Source organism: Benincasa hispida, chromosome 9 (genome assembly GCF_009727055.1).
Source record: "Benincasa hispida cultivar B227 chromosome 9, ASM972705v1, whole genome shotgun sequence".
NCBI classification, from domain to species: Eukaryota; Viridiplantae; Streptophyta; class Magnoliopsida; order Cucurbitales; family Cucurbitaceae; genus Benincasa; species Benincasa hispida.
In genome coordinates, this window is record NC_052357.1 from 84,067,485 (window position 1) to 84,090,091 (window position 22,607).

Here is a 22,607-nt window from a genome sequence, read left to right on the forward strand (position 1 = left end):
AACCCAAAAACTGATTCTCAACTTGAATCCATTGAGTTACCAAGGGGACCTTATGGACCTGTAGCTTGAAGCTCCAACGGTATGTGAATAACTGACTAAACTCTTTAATCACATCATCCACCATCCGTTAACTGTTGGGTACTCTACTAAAGACCGACAGCTGCACTCTTCGCACTACGAATATATTTCTGTCCATTGGATATAACCAATCAACAGTACGATGACCCTTCACAAATTGCTCCTAAGTACAGTTGGGCCAATTTACCGTTTTGCCCCTGTAGTTATATCTAACTCCTAAAATACCACTGATTCCTCTAATGAACAATATATCATAGTCCCACTATGATTAAACCCCTCTCGGGCCAAGAGAGGGTGTGGCACCACATTGTTCAAGCCTCGGAATCAGCCCTTAAGGAAGCAATTTATCTACTTACCCCTGCATCGAGGAAGAAGTGAATTCCATCTTGTGTAGCTGAGTTCCCAACTTCCCAATCAGACGAATCCCCAAAGTGGTAGGCTTGTTGAGTCGACGATCTGACCACTCTCACCCATGCAAATCAAAGGATCGCCCTCATAGGCAGGAGTTCACAACTCCCTCAGGATTAAGGTCATATTACCTATGGTCATCCTAGTGTAATGAAAGTCTCAATTATGAACGGCGTTATATAACGTATGGTCCGGTCTTATACAAACTCCTTTGTATAGAATATCCCCACTCGTATGTCTAATATATGAATGATCAGGATCGGATCATTTGTAGCAATTTATAACATTTGTAACACCTACAAAGCGGGTCATACTCATAGTGTCATCAAGATAAGGTATCTCTTTTTATCCATATACTACAGACCATTTAGGTTATCACTTAAAACACGATTCACTTGTATGTCTCTACATATATGTTTGAGTTACAATGATAACCATGGATCTTAGTTTATTAGTTTGTAGTTAATGCAACTAAAATATCAAATATTTCATAGACTGAAGTGAATAAAATATCATATATTATAAATTACAAAATGTTTGTTCATAGAAGTGTTTACAAACTATATGACCCTACGAGATTTATGACATCAACCCCAACACTATCATATAGTTCCAGAATCTTAAATCCATATGCTCTCCACCACAATCAGATTGTAGTATTTTTATCTTTTAATTTAACAAGTTTTCAACCTCAGTTTTGTACTCCTTGAACTTTTCAAGTGCTTCAGACTTGTGTTGCATTAGGTATACATACTCATATCTAGAATAATCATCTATGAAATAAATCAAATATTCACTCTCCTCATACTCTTACATTCGTCGGATAGTAGAGATTTGAATGTATAAGCTCCAAGGTCTCTTTGGCTCTATAACCTTTTCCAATAAAAGGTCTTTTGTCATTTTGCTTTCAAGGCATGACTCACATGTAAAGAGTTTTCTTCTAAACCATTTAGGAAGTCCACTTTTCACCATTAAGAATTTATTGCTACAACAACATGTGATTGTCAAGCCATTTGGTTAAAAATGGTGCTTAGAACTCAACATCAAACTCAGTAAAAAAACAATTACTATTCTCTGTGATAGTAGTTCTGCGATCAAACTATCAAAGAATCAAGTAATGCATGGTCGAAGTAAGCATATAATGTTCAATTTTATTTCCTTCGAGAACTTGCACAAGCTGGCACTATAAAGTTGGTTCATTGCAATACTTTGGAGCAAATAGTCGATGTGATGACAAAGCCACTTAAGGTGGATGACTTTCAGAAGTTGCGTGCAATGCTGGGAGTTTATGCAGAAAATAATATAAACTAAATGTTGTACATTTAACTTAGGGGAGGAATTGTTAGGAACTAGTCAAGGTTTAGTGGAGCTTTTAGTTTTGAGCAGTGGTCTTATTTTTAGGAGTTTGTTAGTTGTTGAAATGCCTTGAATCTATTTGTTGGCGCTTCGAATAACATATTCAGATTTTATATTTAGTATATTTATTTATTTGCAGTTATTTACGATTTTGACCCTCGTATTTAGAGCAGTGCGATATATAAACTATCTAACCTAGAGGTGCCGTTCTTAATGTAATTCTGAAAACATTCTTTTGAAATAATATTGTTCTCCCTTTACCCGTGGACATAGCTAATACACTGTTAGTGAACCACGTATATCTGTGTGTTGATCTTTCGTACTTTACATTCCTTTTTGTGTTCTTTAATTGTTGATTTCGCAACATTAGTAATAGTCTTCTTTATAGGAATTTGTTAGCAGTGGTTCCTTATTTGTAGTCTTTTCAGTTTGTTTTTGTATAGCTATATACAGTTCAAAAGTTTATTCAATGCCATGAAAAATATTAGGTTGAATATCATTTTTCATAAATTTGATTACAATTCTTACATGGCTAGATAATAGTTCAATTAAAAAATTCTTTCATTATTAATACTTACCAAAACTTGGGTATAAAATAATTGGTGTAAAAATTGTATTTCTATGCGACATATAAATTTGAATAGAGATATCATTTTCTTTTTTCTTTCCTTTTTTTTCTTTTTTTTTAAAAAAACAAGATTGAAGGAAGTAAGAAGAGAATGAAGAGTCGAAATCACATTAATAGGGAATTAATTAACCAATAAAAGCAACAGGTTTCTTAGAAAACAAGTCAAATGTAAATGAGCATGGCAATAAAGAATAATTGATGCACCATTCAATAAATAAGTTGATAAACCTAATTAATTGTTTACATATGTGATGCACCATTCAATAAATTGTTAACATATTTTGGTAGTTTTGAAATTCAAAATTTCATAATTGTTTACATATGTGATGCACCATTCAATAAATAAGTTGATAAACCTAATTAATTTCATTGATCAACATGGAATATAGACTTAAAATCGTTTTATGAAAAAATTGCCTAAAAAATGGAAGAAAATAAAGGAATTGAAGAATCTAGGGGTCTAGTAAATTATTATGCAGTGGGAACTGGGAAGCCAGGAAGGTGGTTATTTAAAATTTAAACAGTGCCCCAATTCAGGGGATTTGAGAAAGAAAAAGAAAGTCAACAATTTAGTCGCAAATTGGCCTTGAATTTCGTATTCTTAATGAAAATTTGAAACTTAATTAATAACATTAATGGAATCTTGAAATTTCTGCCTATCCGTAACGTTTATTTAAACAAGAGTCAACATTTGAAAATTTGGATCCCAACCTGAACACGTTTTTGCCAATTTTACATTTGTCGTTCGAGTTTCAAACTAATTGCTATGTAAAAACTATTGGTTATCACTCTTGATTTTAATTTTTCCTTTCTTGATCTGCTCATCTTTTAACCCTACATTTCTTCTTACACGTCTATTATAAAAACTAGATGTTGCTGTCAAAATAAGTATAGTTTAATTAGCATAAAATTTGTACTATCAATATTGAGATTAAATAGATTAATTTGTTCTAAAAAGTTACTATATATCATTGAGTAAATTCCACTAACCTTTCTAAGGAGATGTTACGAGCTTTCCCTCCAAAATATATTAAAAAAGAGAGAGAGAATAATTGACAAAGATTTGATGAGAATAATTGGAAAAATGATTTCGTTATTAAGTGGAATTTAATAACAAATCAAATCTAGCAGCACTCGATTAGGTTGTCTCAATTAACGATAATTCTGCATTCAACACAAAATCTTATGAATGCATCTCCATTTCGAACCTTAATTTCTTCACTTAATACTAAATCTTTCCCTTAATCATTCTCTCCACACCATACACCATCAGCTTCCTATTTATTGACAGCCATTGATCTTTTTTTAGATTTGCATCAATCCACATTCAAGTGCACGGGGTACACAATTATTTTAATTTATTAAAAACCACTTGATGATTTTACAGAAAACTATGATTTTCATAATTAAATCTTTGTATTAGCTGTGTGATGAACACCCAAAAACTGATTAGGTGAAAATCAAGTAATAATTATTCTTTTTATACAGCTTGTTTTGTTTGTGCCATAGCCGTAAGCTAATTACCATTCAATGATTCTTATTTTAAAATAATAATAATAATGAAATATTACCGTACCTAAATTTTTTAAGAATATGTGCTTGATCTTTAGATTTTGGAGAGTACAGTACAACAAGAGTTGTATGCTGCATTCAAGAGTACGTGCTTGACCTCTAGATTGTCAAATTAAATCTATTTTGTCCTCGAATTTTAAAGAATAAGTGTATTTAATTCATGAATTTTGAAAATTGTACTTTGTAGTCCTGAGTTCTTAAAAATAGACTTCGAAAGATCTCTAATTAAAATTTTCAAATAATTATTTAAAATAAAGAAAAATCACGATTATGATACAAACAAAAAATCAAATGCATCTATTATTCAAAATTTATGTACTAAAAATGTATGTATGCGACTATAAAAGTAATTTTTTTGAATAATAATAATAATAATAATAATGCCAGATGTTTGCAGCAAACGAAGCATCCTTGTTTTGATCAAATCGTGTTGCTTTAATTAATAAATCAAGAGTATTCTTTTTCCGGTTGGACCTCCAAGAGAGCATCTCCCTTTTAAAATTTTAAAATCACGAAAAGTCAATTCAAATTGCTGTTTGGGTTCGTCCAATTATTAAAAAGGGTAAAAGAAAAAGAAAAAGAAAGAAAGAAAGAAAGAAAACTTGGGATCCAATTCACTCTAAAAGTCCAAAAACAGTACAGTACTACAACACATAACATAAGGAAAATGTACAATGTTTGTCAAACCCAAAAGGAGATTCTAAAATATCAATTCATACATTATTATTATTATTATTATTATTATTATTATTATTATTATTATCTCAAATTGCAGAAATGCTCTTCCTTTATTACTTCTTGAAGGAAATGAAATCTTTTAGAAAAAAGGAAAAAGAGAGAGCTTTTTAATTAATCTCATTCTTTGAGTTTGAACGTTGGTCTCCTGAAGAAGACTTTGTGGTTCTTCGTATAATGTGGACCCGGGAAAGCAAAGCCCAATAAGAAACCGAAAGGAAAGAAATTGAAATTTGAAAAAGGAATTAGTTGAAGAAATAAGGGAATCCAAGGTGACTTGTGGGTGGAGAGTATGATGGGGAGTCCCGGTATCCGGTAAAAAATATATAATATATAATATTATATACATATTATATGGAAACCATCTGGGACCCACTAACCCCACCTCCTCACTCAATGACTTTTGCATTAAAAGCTGTTAAAGGTCAACTCTATCCCACTGTCTCCAACTAATAATATCTTGTCCTCTCTCTCTGTTCCCGATTTTACCGAGTCCTCAATCTAACGGCTATTCTCAACCCTTTTGACCTTCATCTATCTCTCCCACAAAATTTTAAAACCCTCCTCCCAACCGGTTCACCCTTTTCCTTTTAAACAGATGGGTCAAACCTGCTGACAATTTCCCCATACGTGGACTCTTTTCATTGGCTCCAGGGTTTGACGGCACACGGACCATGATCCACCCGTCACTTGCCCGAGATGCCATCAGTTTGACTCCAATCCTTTCCTTCCCCTTCCCCCAAATTCTTTTTTCATCTTTCTCTTCTCTTTCTTTCTCCCTTTTGCTTTCCTCGTCACCAGTTTCCTACAATTTCATTTCCTTTTCTTTCTCAATATATAAATACTCTGTCCCTTCTCACCTCTGTTTCCATTCCATATGCTCCTTCTCAACAATAACATGGCTGTGGACCTCATGGTGGGTTTTGGGGATGCTACAACTTCTTCAAGTTTCACGCCCAACATGGAAGAAAATGCCGCTGTTTCTGCTGTTCAAGAGGCCGCCTCTGCTGGGATTCAAAGCGTTCACAATTTCCTCCGATTGATGTCCCATACCCCTAATCACCAACACTCCCAAGACGATTCTTCTACTTCCACTATTCCTAATGGATACGAAGCCGTCGCCGATTCCGTCGTTAGTAAATTCAAGAAGGTTATTTCTTTGCTCGAGCGGAACAGAACCGGTCACGCCCGTTTCAGAAGGGCTCCGGTTCTTACTACTACTCCGCCGCCTCCTCCTCCCCCCAAGGTTAAGCCGCAGCAACAAGATCCGAGTTCGTCGTCTCCGATTTCAGTCCCTCACATTCAAGTAAAGAAACAAGAATCAGTGTCTGCTTTTAAGGTTTATTGCCCGACGCCCTCCCCTGTTGTGCGTTTGCCTCCTCTGCCTCACAACAACCCCCATCAGCCTTCACATCCACCCAATACCTTCCAAGCCCAGCAAAATACTTCGTCGGTGGTACACAAAAATGGGTCTGTAGATAGAAAAGATGCGACTACCACTATCAATTTTGCAGCCTCACCCCCGATTTCCGCTGCAAATTCGTATATTTCATCGTTAACCGGAGACACCGAAAGCTTACAGCCATCTCTGTCATCTGGGTTCCAGTTCACCCACATGTCCCAGGTCTCTTCCGCCGGAAAACCCCCTCTTTCATCCTCTTCGCTAAAGAGAAAATGTAATTCCATGGAGGATTCCGCCATGAAGTGTGGCTCATCCTCCGGCCGGTGTCACTGTTCCAAGAAGAGGTTGGTCCTTGCAACAGATTTTTAAAATACCACATAAATTTGTCTAAATTGTGTTTAGAATGAATATATTCGATTCGTTATTGAACTGTGAAATTTCTATGGTTTAGCAGGAAAAACAGAATAAAAAGAGTTATCAGAGTTCCCGCCGTTAGCTCAAAACTAGCCGATATCCCACCAGACGATTACTCCTGGAGAAAGTACGGCCAAAAACCCATCAAAGGCTCTCCTCATCCAAGGTGTGTAATTTTTACTTTGAATCATCCATTGTTTCAGTGTTGGTTTGTTTGTGTGTGTGTGTGGTGAAATTAACAACTGGTTCAATGAACTCGGTCCTTTAGTGGGTCAGAACAGAGGAACTCGTTGACCTCTGTTCTCGGTTCTTTTTTTTTAAAAAAAAAAAAAAAAATCCAAGCATAATAATTATATATTCGAGAAAAAGAGTGTATGATTTGATTATGGCATTAGGTTGTTTGTTTGTTTTCTTATAATGTCAAAAAGCAAATAAAATATAAAGTAGAGGAGGGTAGAGTAGAAGGGAGGACTGACAAAAGGTCATTTTGGTAAATGAACAGGGGATATTACAAATGTAGCAGTCTAAGAGGCTGCCCAGCACGGAAACACGTAGAACGTGCCTTAGACGATCCAACAATGCTGATTGTAACTTACGAAAACGATCACAATCACGCCCACTCCACCGAAACACCTGCAGCGCTTGTTCTCGAATCATCATAATAGTCAACTCATCCAACGGCCACAAATCTCCATCAATATTATATTATATCAAAAACAAATATATATATATATAAATATAATTTGGAAGAAACCTACAGGTTCAAATTATAGGGACCAATAGTCAACGCTGCGGCTTGGGCACCGTCTCCAAGAAGATTAGTGGGTGCGTTGCGCTGTCTGTCCGTGTCTATATAGAAAATTAGGATATTGCCCCCTTTGTGTTTCTCTCTCTTCTCTCTCTCTTATGAAGTTTTTTTTTTTTTTTTTGGGTGTTTTTTGGGATTTGGAAATTAGAAGGGTGTGGGAGTGGGAGAGGGGGAAAGGCATTGGACGGTGGGATTTGGTGGGTGTTGAGTCACGCTACTAGTGGGGCCTTTGTTTTTATAAACTTTCATATGCTCTCGAATATTAATATTCCTTCAGATTTTTTTCTGATCATTATATCATATTGGATTAGATGGTGGATTTATTTTATGTATTAACAAACAAATATCCCACCTTTATTCCTTCCCCATTACCATTTTCACTCAATTTTTATTCTTCTATGTAAATTTCCCATTTCTTATTCCTCTTTTTTTTAAATAAAAAAAAAACAAACAAAATAGCAAACATTTCGATCCATTCGTTTTTGGATTATAATTTGTACAGCAACGCTTTGTCGTTTGCAAAGAAGTTTAATGGTCAGATCTAAATAGAGAAGGGCAGAGATTCTGTGGTCACGTGTATTTAGTCATGAAATTGCTTAGAATATGTTTTTTTAAACTAATTTATGAAAAGAAAAACAAATGTGTGATTTTTCCTCACCGAGGGGTCTGGGTTTCACTTCACTTGGGCTCATTGATGCTGGCCCAAGCCCGATATGGGTCGAGAGAAATATCCATGATCCATTTAATTCTGTGGGCTTCTTTGCCCATCATCCACATCAACTTCTTGTTTGACTATGGGAAAGAAAACTGCAATGTCCATCAATCACAATCCGATATACGAAATTCAGCTTTCATTATAGATTTCTAAAAAAACCTGTCACTCATGTCTATACCTTTTCATAAAGAAGAGATAAAGGGCCGAATTTTTAATGTGCATTAAGACATTGAGTTCTTGTTCCACTAAGGGAGAGGCCCAGCTGTATCCAATAACGCAATCATATTTATCATCATAAGATAATGGAATCCAATGGGCAAAAGGTGTCTTGAAAATAAAGAAAAATAGTTGACTTCCATAAGACCTATCTCGATCCTCCAATAGAAGACTGCTGCTCTTTACAACTCAGATAATAATGTATGATCTTACAATTATCATGATGTTATACTCGTAACAAATCATAGTCTGAAAGCAAATTAAATATTATTAATTATTCAGTTCCGTACGAGTTCACTTTATAAAACTGAAGAGGCTGAACTATATGTAAGAAAGGGCCGATTAAAAGATAAGCTGTTGTCATATCCTATTGAACCATATCTTCAATTTGATGAGCATTTTATGCGATGGTGGTCTTTATACAAAGGCACGCTTCATTATAGCTTTTTATCATTACCATTTGGCTTCTGTTCCAGTGTTGGGACTTGAAGTACTGGACCCATTTTCTTGTAAAGTTAGGATCATTGGTTTCCACTTTAGTACTGTAAGATAATAACATAACTTTTTGGCTTTTGGTTTTATGTTTTATAAACATGACATTAAAATCAACTTACCAATTTACAAACCCATACCTGCTCTGTTTGAACCCAAAGAGGTTTCCAGCATACCCTCTTCTTTTCGCCAGCTTTCAGTTTCTTATATATAGTAGGCTGTTTTATGGAAAAACTTAGGTCTGATTTTGCCACTTCTATGCTTTTAAAATCCTGAATAACTACAAAGCAAGCAATTTGTTGGGTTGATAATGAATAACATACCTGCTAGAGTTTTGCTGTTTCTGTTCTTCAACCTTCTTTCTTCTTTCGTTGTCCACGCCATAGCCAACAATACCAACAGCAAAACACAAGATTTCAAAGTAGATAGTGCCAGAAGTTCGGGGAAAGGCTGTGATCACGACTGGTCTCACTGCAAGCACCCGATAACTCCTCAGCCATCATCTCTTTTGCCTGTTGAAGCAGAGGTTTTGATATTTGAAGACCTGAGGCTTTCAGTGGTGTACCCTGTGATTCAAAAATTCAAGTCAATTATCACCTCGGATCCTCTAGGAATCACTAAAACATGGGTTGGATCGGATATATGCAACTACAAAGGCTTTTACTGTGACAACCCACCGGACAACAAGTCTGCCACGGCGGTTGCATCCATCGATTTCAATGGCTTTCAACTCAGTGCACCATCCCTTGATGGCTTCCTCGATCAGCTCCCTGATATTGCTGTTTTTCATGCCAATTCCAACAATTTTTCTGGCACCATCTCCACGAACATTGCTAAGCTCCCTTACCTATACGAGCTGGATGTGAGCAACAACCGATTATCTGGTCCTTTTCCCACTGCTGTTATTGGTATGAACAGTCTCATCTTCTTGGACCTTCGGTTCAATTTCTTCAGTGGGTCAATCCCACCTCAAGTTTTCGTGCAGGACCTTGATTTTCTACTCATCAACAACAACAATTTCATGCAGAGTCTCCCAGACAGTGTTTCCATCACCCATATTCTCTATCTCACCTTAGCCAACAATAAATTCAGTGGTCCAATTCCTGGTGGCATTGTGAAAGCTTTGTCATCTCTGACAGAGGTTCTGCTCTTAAACAACTCATTATCAGGATGTCTGCCTTATGAGTTAGGATCACTTGACGAAGCAATCGTGTTTGATGCCGGCAACAACCGACTAACAGGACCATTGCCCTTTTCGCTAGGTTGCCTAAAGAACGTGGAGCAGTTGAATTTCGCAGGAAATCTATTGTATGGTATGGTGCCGGAAGTGGTTTGTGCGCTTGGACATCTGGTAAATCTATCTTTGTCGGACAATTATTTCACAGTTGTTGGGCCACTGTGTCGGATTTTGATAGGGAGAGGAGTATTAAATATTAGGAACAATTGCATTCCAGATCTTCCTTTCCAGAGACCAATTACTGAATGTGCAAAATTCTTAGCATTCCCCAGAATTTGCCCTCGCATGTGGTCTTATACTTTAATGCCCTGCATGCTTCCCTCTTTCAATCCCCCAATTTTTTCCATTCCCAAATATTGGCCACATTTTCCCTAGATTTATACATTCCGAGTCTCATCTTGGAAGCGCATTGTGTGTGTTTTTCAATTGAAATCCCAAGAATAGTCTCAGTTACATCTTTCATCAACCCCCATAGCAAGGGGAAACAGATTCGTACACTACAATTCATTATTGATTCCTAACCAAGAACATCTTCCGACGGGACTATGGCATTCGTATTGTGGTTTGTTTAACCCTAATTAAGCAGATAATTAGAGATACCTGTTACGAAAATCCATATAACCGGAGGCGTGGTTCACCGTGGGGATGCTGAATGATTGTTGGTAAATCTGATTAGTGGAAGCTTTGCCTTTGCGGCTGTCCTCGCCATAGCCGTAAGATAAGAAATTTGTGCACGGGCGGTAGGGTGTGCGGCTGCACAGCCAGCCCAACTTCTGTTGTTACCCACTATGTTGGGATTAGTGCTTTGGGTTAGGTATCAATAATCAAATACCGTCTTACAAAGTTATTTTTTGCTTCCTTTCTTTCCATATATGCCCTTCCTCTTAATTATTATTTATTACAATTGTCCCAACTCCTAATAATATGATTATTTTTTTTTAGATTTTCTCTTCTTTTGCCTTTTAACGTCTATTTAAAAAGGAAACTTTTTTAATTAATTAATTTCAACGAGTAAGATATTCATATTAATAATACTCTGTGTATGTCAACAAAACCTTGTAACTAAAAGAATTCGAAACAACCTGGTTATTGTTATTGTAAAAGATTCAATATGTATTTAGTTATTATAAGCATAATTCAACCATCAATATATTCTTTCTTTTTTCCTTTTTTCTTTTTCCTTTTTCCTTTTTTATTTTTAACAATGTAGTAATGTAAATTACTTAATTAACCCTAAACAAATAAAGAAATTGTGATTAGTGTGGGTATGACTTTTTTTCCTATAAACTTTGAAGTTAAAATTTCGATCTACTACTCCATGTTTCGTCAAAATAATTATAATTGATTTTTTTTTTTTGTATATTATTCAATATAGTGGTATGTTTTATAGAGATGAATAATAAGATACATATACACAAAATGAGGTAAAAAAAAGAAAGTATAAATTAGTCTAAAAAGTATAAAAATCCTAATTTGCTACTTTTCAGTAGAACAATATATGGTAACATCCTCCTTCAAAATCAAGGTGGTAGAGTGACAACCAACTTGAGTTTGTGAAGCAACTGAAGAAAGCGACTGGGTGACAAAGTTTTTGTGAAGATATCTGCCGGTTGCTCTGTAATGGAGATGGAGCGCAAGAGAAAAGTATTGCCTAGCTAGAAGATGATGTCGAACAAAGTGACAATCATTTTTAATGCACTTGGTATGTTCATGGAACATATCATTGTAAGCAATCTGGATGGCATTACGTTATTACAATGAAGTATACTAACAGATTGTCGAGAAACACCAATATCAACATGAAGCCAGTGAAATCATAGTAACTCAGAAGTAGCATCAGTAAGAGCATGATATTCAGATTCTGTACTGGAACGAGAAACAACAATTTATTTCTTACTTCGCCAAGAGATGAGATAATCATATAAGTAAAAGTAGTAACTTGTGGTGGAACGTCGACCAGTACGTGGGATCACCAGCCCAATCAACAGCAAGGTAGCCAGATAACACTAAGGATGACTTGGAAGAAAACTAAAGTCTATGGCTAAGAGTACCTTTGACATATCGTAGAATGCGAAGAACAATGGTGAAATGTATAGACCTAGAAGTGGCTAAGAGCTGACTAATAATGTGAACAACATATGCAATATCTGGATGGGTCATAGTAAGGTAAATGAGATTACTGACCATATGTTGATAAGGAATGACATCTTTGAGAAGAACACCATCAAATGGAATCAAACGAACGTTTAGATCTAATGGTGTTGGTGATATGGTTGACTCAGTAATGTCAGATCAGGATAGAAGATCAGAAGCGTATTTAGTTTGAGACAAGTAGTAACCATTAGAGTAAGATGAGACCTCAAGTCCAAGGAAGTAACTGAGTGGTCCTAAATCTTTCATCTCAAAGTGTTTCTCCAGATAGTTTTGCAAGTCAGATATAGTCTGATGCCCATCACCTGTAACTATCATATCATCAACATAGAGAAGGAGAAGAACAATACCATGAAAAGTCTGACGTGTTAAAAGAGTTGTATCATAGGGATTGGAACAAAATCAAGGTTGGGTGATAATGGAATTAAATGTGGCAAACCATGCTTGTGACGTTTATTTCAGACCATATAAGGCTCGTTGGAGAAGACATAATTTTTTAGATAGAGAAGTTGTGTCAGGCAGAGGTTTCATATACACCTCCACAGATAGAGTGCCATTGAGAAAGCATTTTTAACATCCATCTGCAGAAGGGGTCATTGTTTGGTAGCTGCAATAGCTAAAAGACTGTGAAGAGATGTCATTCGAGCTACTAGAGCAAATGTCTCTTCATAGTGAATGTCGTATTCTCGAGAATAGCCTTTTGCAACAAGTAGAGCCTTATAACGTTCAATAAAGCCATCAGTGTTGGTGTTGACAATCAACAAGCGAAAGCAATTAGTATCTTAAATACTCTAATTTCATTAACTTTAGCAACCAAGTAAGCATGTTCAAAATAAGGAAATAGGGTTTCTGAAGTATACCTTTGATGAACTCTTGAAATCTTCAATTTCAGCTCGACTGTCCCCTCCAACACCTTGAAGACCACCACTTGATCTTTCCTACTATTTTCTTAGCCCTAAGGTGGAACCCAAACGAGGTTGAATTAAGGAGAGATTTGGAGGACTTTTTTGGTTTTGGTGTGAAATGGTAGAGAGAACCTTTCTCTCACAAAAACTTAAATTGCATCCATCCTATTTCTCAGCAAAATTGATTCATTTTGTTCATCAACAACATGCAACCAATTTGATGAGAAATTGACACCATAACCCCAATATTTTGGGTGGAATAAAAGGTGTTTAAAGCGGAAAAAGTCCACCAAGTATTTTTTTTTTTTTTTCATTTTCAAACTGAATTCAAATTTCAAATTTCAAAATTTTGATCTAAAATGAAATTATAATTTTATATAAAATATTAATTCAACTATTATATTGTATAAAATTCATTAATTTTTAAACAAAATTAATTCCATAAGTAATTTTGTATAAATTTAATTCTTAATATTAATTAAATAGTTTAATTATTATATTAATTAAATACCAATTCCTCAAACATGAATCCTTATTCATGGATTTATGTAATTAATATTTAAATCATATTTAAATATTATCCAACTCTCCAAATTTATTTAATTCGATAAGTAAACGTTTAATTATATCATATATAATTAATAATTTCCTTAAATTGAATTTGAACGTTTCAAATTTTCTCATCACTCTATTCTAAGGTTTAATTTGTTTGTGAGCTAGTAGGGGACCTAATGGACCTACAAATCATGGGTTCCAAAAATCCGAGATTGACCGGCTAAACTCTTGAACCCAATTAACCAACATTAATTAACTACTGGGTCACCCCACTAAAACCCAGGCACTCCCCTCACTGTAGATCTATGAAGCACAAATACTTCATGTGAGGCAAAGAATCAGTATCAGACATGTATTGAGTACCGATACTTCAAATACTTCTCAGATACGTATCTGACACGCGATTTAACGTATCTATTTCTATGCGTACTTTTTTTAAAAGAAAAAAGACAAGTAACTCATCTAATCTTTCCCAATCTAGAATTAGGCAACCTATTTAAAAAGCTCACTACTTGAGTCTAAAACTAAAAGAGAAAAAAAAAAATAACGGACCAAACCCTAGACTAGAATCATCTAATCTCTATCTTCACATTTGAATTCCCACAAAGTCCACCAAAATATAAACCATTTGGACATCTTCAACAATAAGTTCTTCGTTTATTTTCATACTTCTTTTTTGCAATATGAGTCACTTTTCTATTGCATTTTATTAACTATTGTACTTCAACATCTTAGATGTTACTTTTTTTTGTATTGTATTTCAGTGTTTGTATTCTATTTTGTTCTATTGTTTTTAACTTGTATGCTAAATTTATCTATATCCTAGATTTTTTTTAAAGAAAAAAATGTATTTCAACGCATCTTTAGACGTATCCGTATCTAAGTTTTTTAGAAATTGACGAATCGCTGTATCTGATCGTATCCGTATCGTGTAGTCGTATCTGTGTATGTGCTTCATAGATGTAGATCTATTTCTGTACACTTGATATAAACCATAATTAGTAAGTCAACCCTTCATTCACAGGTTGTTCGTAATAATAGTTGGGTTAAAAGCTATTTTATCTTCAAGATTACATCTTGTTCCTTAAGTCCCACTAATCCTCTAATGAACAATTGGTTTGTGATTCAACCACCAAACCGAGTCTATCTCGGGTCAATGAGAGGATGGGGCCCCTTGCTCAAGACTCGGAGTCAATGTTGGTTTTTTGGCCCTTAATCTCAAATTAATTAATTAATTAATATTTTGATGATAATAAATCTGCTTTTATTCATTAACGAAGAAGATATGGCAGAATAACAGTTCCAATGCAATTTGAATCGCTCAAATCGGAGTTCAAACGAAGAAGATATGGCAGAAACAAGTTTAACGGGAAAATACTATGGTGGATGACGTGGCATAATCGGACCATTTGTATGTAGACATGTGACAACATATTGGTTGAATGGTAGATCATTAAGAGAGTGACACGTGGTGGGCTTTTGATTTTTGGATTGATTTTAAAAAGAAAACAATTTTTAAAAAAAAATGAATTAAAAGGAAAATGAATTTAATATTATTTTATGTTTGTGTGTAACGGCTAGTTTTTGACACATGAAATTTTTTATTTTTGGATTGATTTTAAAAAGAAAATGAAATTAATATTATTTTATTTTGTGTCTAACGGCTAGTTTTTGACATATGGTATGTTTTTTATTTTTGGATTTATTTTTAAAATAAAATGAATTTAATATAATTTTATGTTTGTGTCTAACGGCTAGTTCTTGACACATGGTATGTTTTTTATTTTTGGATTGTTTTAAAAAGAAAATGAATTTCAAAACAAAAAAAAAAATTAATATTATATTTTGTTTACGTTTAACGGCTAGTTTAGTTTAAAATCTCCACCATTGATTTTTCTTTTTCCAAAATCCAATGATCCAAATTAAATGTGGTTTCCAAAATTTTTTCCCTCTCTATTTGAACCCATCTTCTTCTCCAAATTTCTACAACAACTTTTCACTTTTACAATTCTCAAAATTAGCCAAAAAAAAGCCACCATTGTTACTCTCTCTACAAGCTTCCAATTTCTTTCTTTTCATCTTATTCTTGAGAGAAATTTCTATTGTATTGTGAGGATTAAAGTGTGTGAGCTCAATCTTGTATACTCACTCTTTTTAGAGAGTTTCATTGTGTGATTTAAAGTTTCAAAACATTGTAACGGTTGGATTCTAACCCATGGAAAGGATCGGGTTTGCTCTTGAACCCGTAAAAGAAGCAAGGTAGCGGTTCGGTTCTCATCCATGGAAAGAGTCAAAAGAATATTTTTTAATCGAAGTCCCAAGAGGCGCTTGGAAAAGTGGATGTAGGTCGTGTTTGATCGAACCACTATAAAAACCATTGTGTCTTCTTCTCTATCTTTTTCCTAGTTATTCTTGCATTTAATTTTAATTCCTTAATTTTGTTGGTTGAGATTGATTGAGTATATTGTTACATAATTTTTTATCAATATTGTTATTTAGCATAAATGAGAGTTTTTATCAATTTAATTTTAAAATATCTAATTAGATCAAATTGAGCATACTTTAAGAAAAAGTTTAATTAAACCATATTCACCCCTCCTCTAGGGTTATCATACCGGTCCAACAATTAGCACTTAAGGAAACAACCTCTCTACTATCCCTAAAAGTGAGTCGGAGTGAATTCCGTTTTGCACCTTATGTCCTCAGTTATCTATCCGGTTCTACCCCTGAAACGGGGGGCTTAATGAGCTGGCGCTATTGGGCCAACCCTCACCCATGCAAATCTCAGGATAATCCCGAATAAATAGGAGTTCATAGTTAGCTTAGAATTAAGGTCAAGTTACCTAGGTTATTGCTTTGAAATAGTCATTCTTAAACAATAAACAGTGTTATAAAGTAAGATTGACTTATTTCTTAGTCCAGTCTTATACAAACTCTTTGCACATGATGTCTCCACTCGCATGTCTCCACATGAACAATTTAGGATCACATTGTTTGTACTAAATATAAAGTGGGCCACATCCAATGTGTCCCCAGAATAAGGTACCCAGCCTTATCCATATACTATAGACCATTTTGGCTATCTACTCAAACTTGATCCACTCTTTGTTAGGCTTGATGCCCTAAATCTCGTAGGGTTCTATAGTTTGTAAATGATCTGAACAAACTCATTGTTTATTTAATAAAATATATGATATTTTATTCCACATTTTGTTGCATTAACCACAAACCAATAAACTAGCATTCAAGGTTATCTTGTAGCTTAAACATGTATGTAGAGACATACAGATGGATCATGTTTAAGTGATAACCTAAATGGTCTGTAGTATATGGATAAGGCTAGGTACCTTATCCTGGTGACACTATGAGTATGACTCGCTTTGTAGGTGTTACAATTGTTGTAAAGTGCTACAAATGATATGATCCTGATCATTCATGTATAAACATGTGAGCGGGAATATTCTAAACAAAGGAGTTTGTATAAGATCGGACCACGAAATGTAGTCTCATTATATAACGTCGTTCATAATAGAGACTTGCATTTCACCAGGATGACCATAGGTAACATGACCTGAATCCTGAGTGAGTTGTGAACTCCTGACTATGAGGGCGGTTCTTTCATGTGTATGGGTGAGAGTGGCCAGATTGTTGACTCAACAAGCCTACCATTTTGGGGATTCGTCTGATTGGGGAGTTGCAAACACAGCTACACAAGAAGGAATTCACTCATTTCCCGAGGTCGGAGTAAGTAGATAAATTGCTCCCTTAAGGGCTAATTTCAGGGTTTGAACAATGTGGCGCCACACTCTCTCCTGGCCTAAAAGTTGTTTAGTCATAATTAGACTATGATCTATAGTTAATTAGAGGGATCAATGGTACTTAAGGAGTTAGATGTAACTACAGGGGCAAAACGGTAATTTTGGCCCAGTTGTACTTACTAGCAATTTGTGAAGGGTCATCATACTGTTGATTGGTTATATCCAATGGACACAAAAATATATCTGTAGTACGAAGAGTGTAGCTGTCGGTCTTTAGTGTAGCTGTCGGTCTTTAGTGGAGTGTTTGACAGTTAATAGATGATGAATAGTTTAATTAAAGAGTTTGATTAATTATTCATGTACTGTTGGAGGTTCAAGCTACATGTCCCGAGGTCCCCTTGGTAGCTCAATAGGATTAAATGAGAATCAGTTTTTGGATTAATTTGAATTGTTCGAATTAATTGAGGGGTTTAATTATATATTATATAATTAAGTTATTTTAATTATATGTGATATAATTATTATAATGTATTTGATACGTTAAAACTTTAGTGAGAGGAAATAAATATTTGAATATGATTCAAATATTATTAATATGAATTGGATTCATAATTGTTAAATTTAATATAAATGTGATTTATATTAAATGTCATATGAGAGAGAAAAGAATCTATAGATTATATTGTATATGATACAATATTAAGCTATATATTATATGTTATATTTGATATAATATATAATTTAACATATATATTATATGATATGTTAGTTATCATATTTATATAAATTAATTGTTATTTTAATTTAAATGAGGGAGGGAGTCAACTCCCTCCCCCTCTTTTTTCTCCACCCACGTAAATAGGTGGTTGCTGTATTTTGGCTTTTGAAAGAGAGGAGAGAGTCTCCTCATAGTCAACTCCTTCAACCTTGGTATAACCCTTTGTCACCAGTCTAGTTTTGAAGGTTTGTACCCTTCCATCAGCACCATGTTTCCTCTTGTAGATCTATTTACAACTTATAAGTTTAACCCCATCAGGTTGGTCTACAAGATCCCATATAGAATTGAAGTACATAGACTCCATTTCGAGATCCATTACTTTGATCCATTCATCTTTGTTAATATCTCCCATTGCCTTATTGTAAAACAATGGATCTCAACTTCACCATCAGCTACCATAGCCAGGATTTTTGTTAAACCCATATAGCGAACAGGTGGGTTTGCAACCCTCCCACTACGTCAAGGTTCCCTCAACACTTGAGGTGGATTTGACCTACTAGATGATCCTACTTCAACAACTCTTGTTGAGTTACTAGGTTCTTCAACAACTCTTGTTGAAGATTCAGTAGTTTCTTTGGAAATTTCATTCAACACAATCTTACTTCTGGGCTTGTGCTCCCTTATGTGGTCTTCTTCAAGAAAAGTAGCATTTATCAATACAAACACTTTGTTTTCTTTAGGTTCAAAGAAGTAACCACCTCTCGTTCCTTTTAGGTAGCCTACAAATAGGCACAATCTTGAACGTGGTTCCAATTTCTTAGGATTAGCCTCAAGCACATGTGCTGGAAAACCCCAGATTCTGAAATGACGTAAACTAGCTTTACGACCATTCCATAACTTCAAAGGTATTCTAACAACACTCTTGGAAGGAACACAGTTCAAGATGTACGCTGCGGTCTCTATTGCATAACTCTAAAACGAGTCAGGTAAGGAAGCATAACTCATCATAGACCGGACCATGTTCGACAGGGTTCGATTTCTCCTATATGATACATCATTTGTTGAGGTGTACCAGGTACTGAGAGTTGAGATACTATTCCAAGTTCTATCAAATAGTTCTGGAATGTTAAATCCATAAACTCTCCACCTCGATCAGATCAAAATGTTTTAATTGTTCTGTTTAATACATTTTTAACTTCAGCCTTGAATTTTTTTGAACTTTTCAAAAGATTCAGACTTATGTTGCATTAAATAAACTACTCATATCTTGAATAATCATCAGTAAAAGTGATGAAATATTCATAACATCTCCTAGTTTTTACATTCATCAGACCATAGAGGTCTGAATGTAATAGCTCTAAAGGTTCATTAGCCCTATGTCCCTTTCTAGTAAAAGGTCACTTAGTCATTTTGCCTTCAAGGCATGACTCACACACAGGTAAAGAATTTTTTTCTAACTCATTTAGAAGTTCATTCTTCACCAACCTCTCAATCCTATTGAGATTGATGTGTCCTAGTCTTAGGTGCCAAAGTTGGGCATTTTCTTTAGGAGAAATTTTAAGTCTTTTATGTTGAGTGACTGCAGTCTTAAACATTTCTATGTTATGGAGGGCATTAGTTGCTAACGATTTTAGCATATAAAGATTATTTTGTAGTTTTGCAGAACAAATATCAACACAATTTTTGGAAATAAACACTTTATTTACAATGAAGTTGATACAATATGAATGTTCAAGGAAACACTTTAAAGATACAAGGTTCCTTTTTAAATCAAGAACTACATAAACATTTTCTAAAATAAGAAAATTGTGCTGTAAAGTCAACCGGAGACCTTCCACTCCACAGCTGAGACGACGTGTCAGTTCCAACCTGTATCGTCATCTCACCAGCATCTAGTTGCCACAAGGAAATAATTTCCTGAAATGAAGAACAAACATGGTTAGTGGCCCCAGAGTCTATAATTCAGGCAGAATCATTATTCTCCACTAAAACGGTTTCCAATACAAGTAAATCATATTTACCTTGTTTGACCTTCTTCTTTTCTGCCAAGTATTTGGGGCAGTTCCTCTTCCAATGACCATCTTGGTTGCAATGGAAATAGATTCCCTTTGTAGCCTTGATGAGTTTTCTACCCCTTTGAGCAACAACTACAAGGTTAGCTTTCCCCTTTCCACCCACCTTCTTCTTCCACTTTTTAGTGTCGGAGGAAGAAGGTGCATACTTAGTTTCAGAGGTCAACCTTTATGAAACTTTTTAGAAAATGAAGCAACATTTGCTTCACCCTTCTGCTCCTTGCTTTTTCATCAAGGATTGGAAGGTTTGTAGCTCATTGAGTAGAGTGGTCAAGTTGTAGTCAATCCTGTTCAAAACAACATTACTACGGAAATGTAGGAAACTTTCAAGTAAAAATTCCAAAATGAAGCTAACCTAATTGGCTTCATCAATGCTAGACTCATTCATCTCTGCCACGTTGAAGTGGACCATCATGTTGAGTACATGTTCTCGAACAGATGCCCCTTCTTGCATACGGACATTGAAGATGTGTTTAAGAGAGTCATGTCTGAGCTGTGCAGACGATTGTCCGAACATTCCCCTCAGGGACTCCATGATCTCACGAGCTGTGAGCATGGACTCATGCTTCTTGGCCAATACTTCGTTAAGACTAGCCAATATATACGCTCGGGCTTTTTTGTTTTCCCGTGTCCAATGTTCGTATGCTTTCTGAACGTTTTGAGGAGCATTGTGAGCTGGAATGGGAAGACGATCCTCCATCAGGACAAAACGAAGATCATCAATGATCAGTATTGTGTTGATTATATTTTTCCAACTAGCGTAATTCTCTCCCGTTAATTTATCCGCGGGGAGTAAACTTAAAGTAGCAGTAGCCATGTTAAAAAAACTTGCTGAAAAATAACAAACTATTTATATTTAGTCTACTTGCATTAAAACACTTATGACAACCAAATAGATTTTTAGTAAAATAGTCTAGTGTACCCTAAGTTACATCTATTTTGCAATGATGTTTCAATGAGGCAGGACAAAAGTCACCGTAGGGTGATCAAGTGCCCCTTCATTGAAATGAGGCATTCTAAATCATTAGACAGAAACAATACCTTTTCACTGCAACTAACACTCACCATTGTTCGGTCCAAAATTTATTAACATCCTTAACAATTCTGTGTAAGTGTAACCCTTCATTTTAGGTTCTAGAGTTTCGTCCCAATGAGTCAACCATAAGGAAAAACCGATTAGGACATGAAACTAAAGCGACCCTATCCATTTCTAGAGATTGAATAAAGCGTCATGCAATACTGCCATCCTTGCCATCCTTTAAGGGGACACCCACGATGCAACAAGGTGATGAATGAAACTTTATTTAACCTAATGAGAGAGACCGAGGGATGTGTTGTCACACGTCCCGCTCCCACTTACTATAAACAATCTTTCCATTCACCTTGTTATTGACCTACCCAAATGTCACCCGTAAGGGGACATCCATGGTGCCTCGAGGTCGAGAGTAGATCTCACAGTGTGAATTTATAGGGAGCAACGTGTAGAGGATAAAATGAAGTATCATATACCTCATTTTCCTTCCATTGAGTGTTTTACGTAGGGTTAATTAACTTAGGAAAAATTCGGCTATTGATTTTATCTAAGTGTTTGTTTAATTTGCTAAAAAACAACGCTTGTCTTTGATGATTAAACAATTTTGATTGAAGTCTCATTAAACTCTTTAGTAGAATTTGATCAAACTTGCATGGATGTAACAAATCTATCTAATTCACCTTTCTAGGTAGGTTCCCGGGTAGGGGTGCGACGTTTCCATTAACTTAAGTACCCTAACCTAACCCAAACCCACCTTAGACAAAAGGTCTTTATAGATACATTTGTTACATATTTAATCTTTTATTAAAAATCAATTTACCGATTAAAAGATTAAACTAAGATTTCTAATCTCATTAGAAATGTGATCTTAGGTCTATCTCAATCATATTTTAAAACAATTTTAAAAATGATTATAGCCTAAGGTTTACATGCAACTCTTAATTATTGATTTTAATTCTAATTTCATTTAGTTATAACGATTATAAATAAATGAAATAATTAAAACATCCATTGCATGCTTGACATACTTCAGTTAATCATAACATTTATAAATTAACCTAAGGTAATGTCTTGTTTCATGCAATCTCCATTCATTACTAATACATATAACAATTATATAACTAGGTAATGAATCATATTATAGCATACTTTCATACATTCATTCAACCATATATTATAACAATGATAATATACATGATGCATGGAAATGCTATAATGCATGCATACATATACTATAACATTTATACTATATGATGCATGAACATACTTTATAATTTAAATCATGCATATTCATATATATTATTGTTGAGAATGCCCTAGAACTCGCAGTTCGTGTTAAACATTCTATTTGTCA

The 22,607-nt window shown here is 34.9% G+C and overlaps 2 protein-coding genes across 3 annotated transcripts; both read left to right on the plus strand.

The window, feature by feature from the left end:
- Positions 1–4,950: 4,950 nt before the first annotated feature.
- LOC120085892 (probable WRKY transcription factor 7) lies at positions 4,951–7,693 on the plus strand. Of its 2 annotated transcripts, none has more exons than XM_039042159.1 (3): positions 4,951–6,523; positions 6,631–6,759; positions 7,096–7,693. In XM_039042159.1, exons 1-3 carry the CDS (start codon positions 5,655–5,657, stop codon positions 7,253–7,255), a joined length of 1,158 nt encoding a protein of 385 aa, XP_038898087.1. In that variant the 5' UTR covers positions 4,951–5,654; the 3' UTR covers positions 7,256–7,693. The 2 variants fall into 2 exon arrangements, with proteins under 2 accessions (XP_038898087.1, XP_038898088.1); XM_039042160.1 differs by having other exon boundaries at positions 4,955–6,523; positions 6,634–6,759.
- A 204-nt stretch (positions 7,694–7,897) lies between these two features.
- Positions 7,898–10,969, plus strand: LOC120085891 (uncharacterized protein At4g06744-like). The gene has a single exon (XM_039042158.1). The coding sequence runs from the start codon at positions 9,135–9,137 to the stop codon at positions 10,434–10,436; it is 1,302 nt and encodes a 433-aa protein (XP_038898086.1). The 5' UTR covers positions 7,898–9,134; the 3' UTR covers positions 10,437–10,969.
- The last annotated feature ends 11,638 nt before the right edge of the window (positions 10,970–22,607 follow it).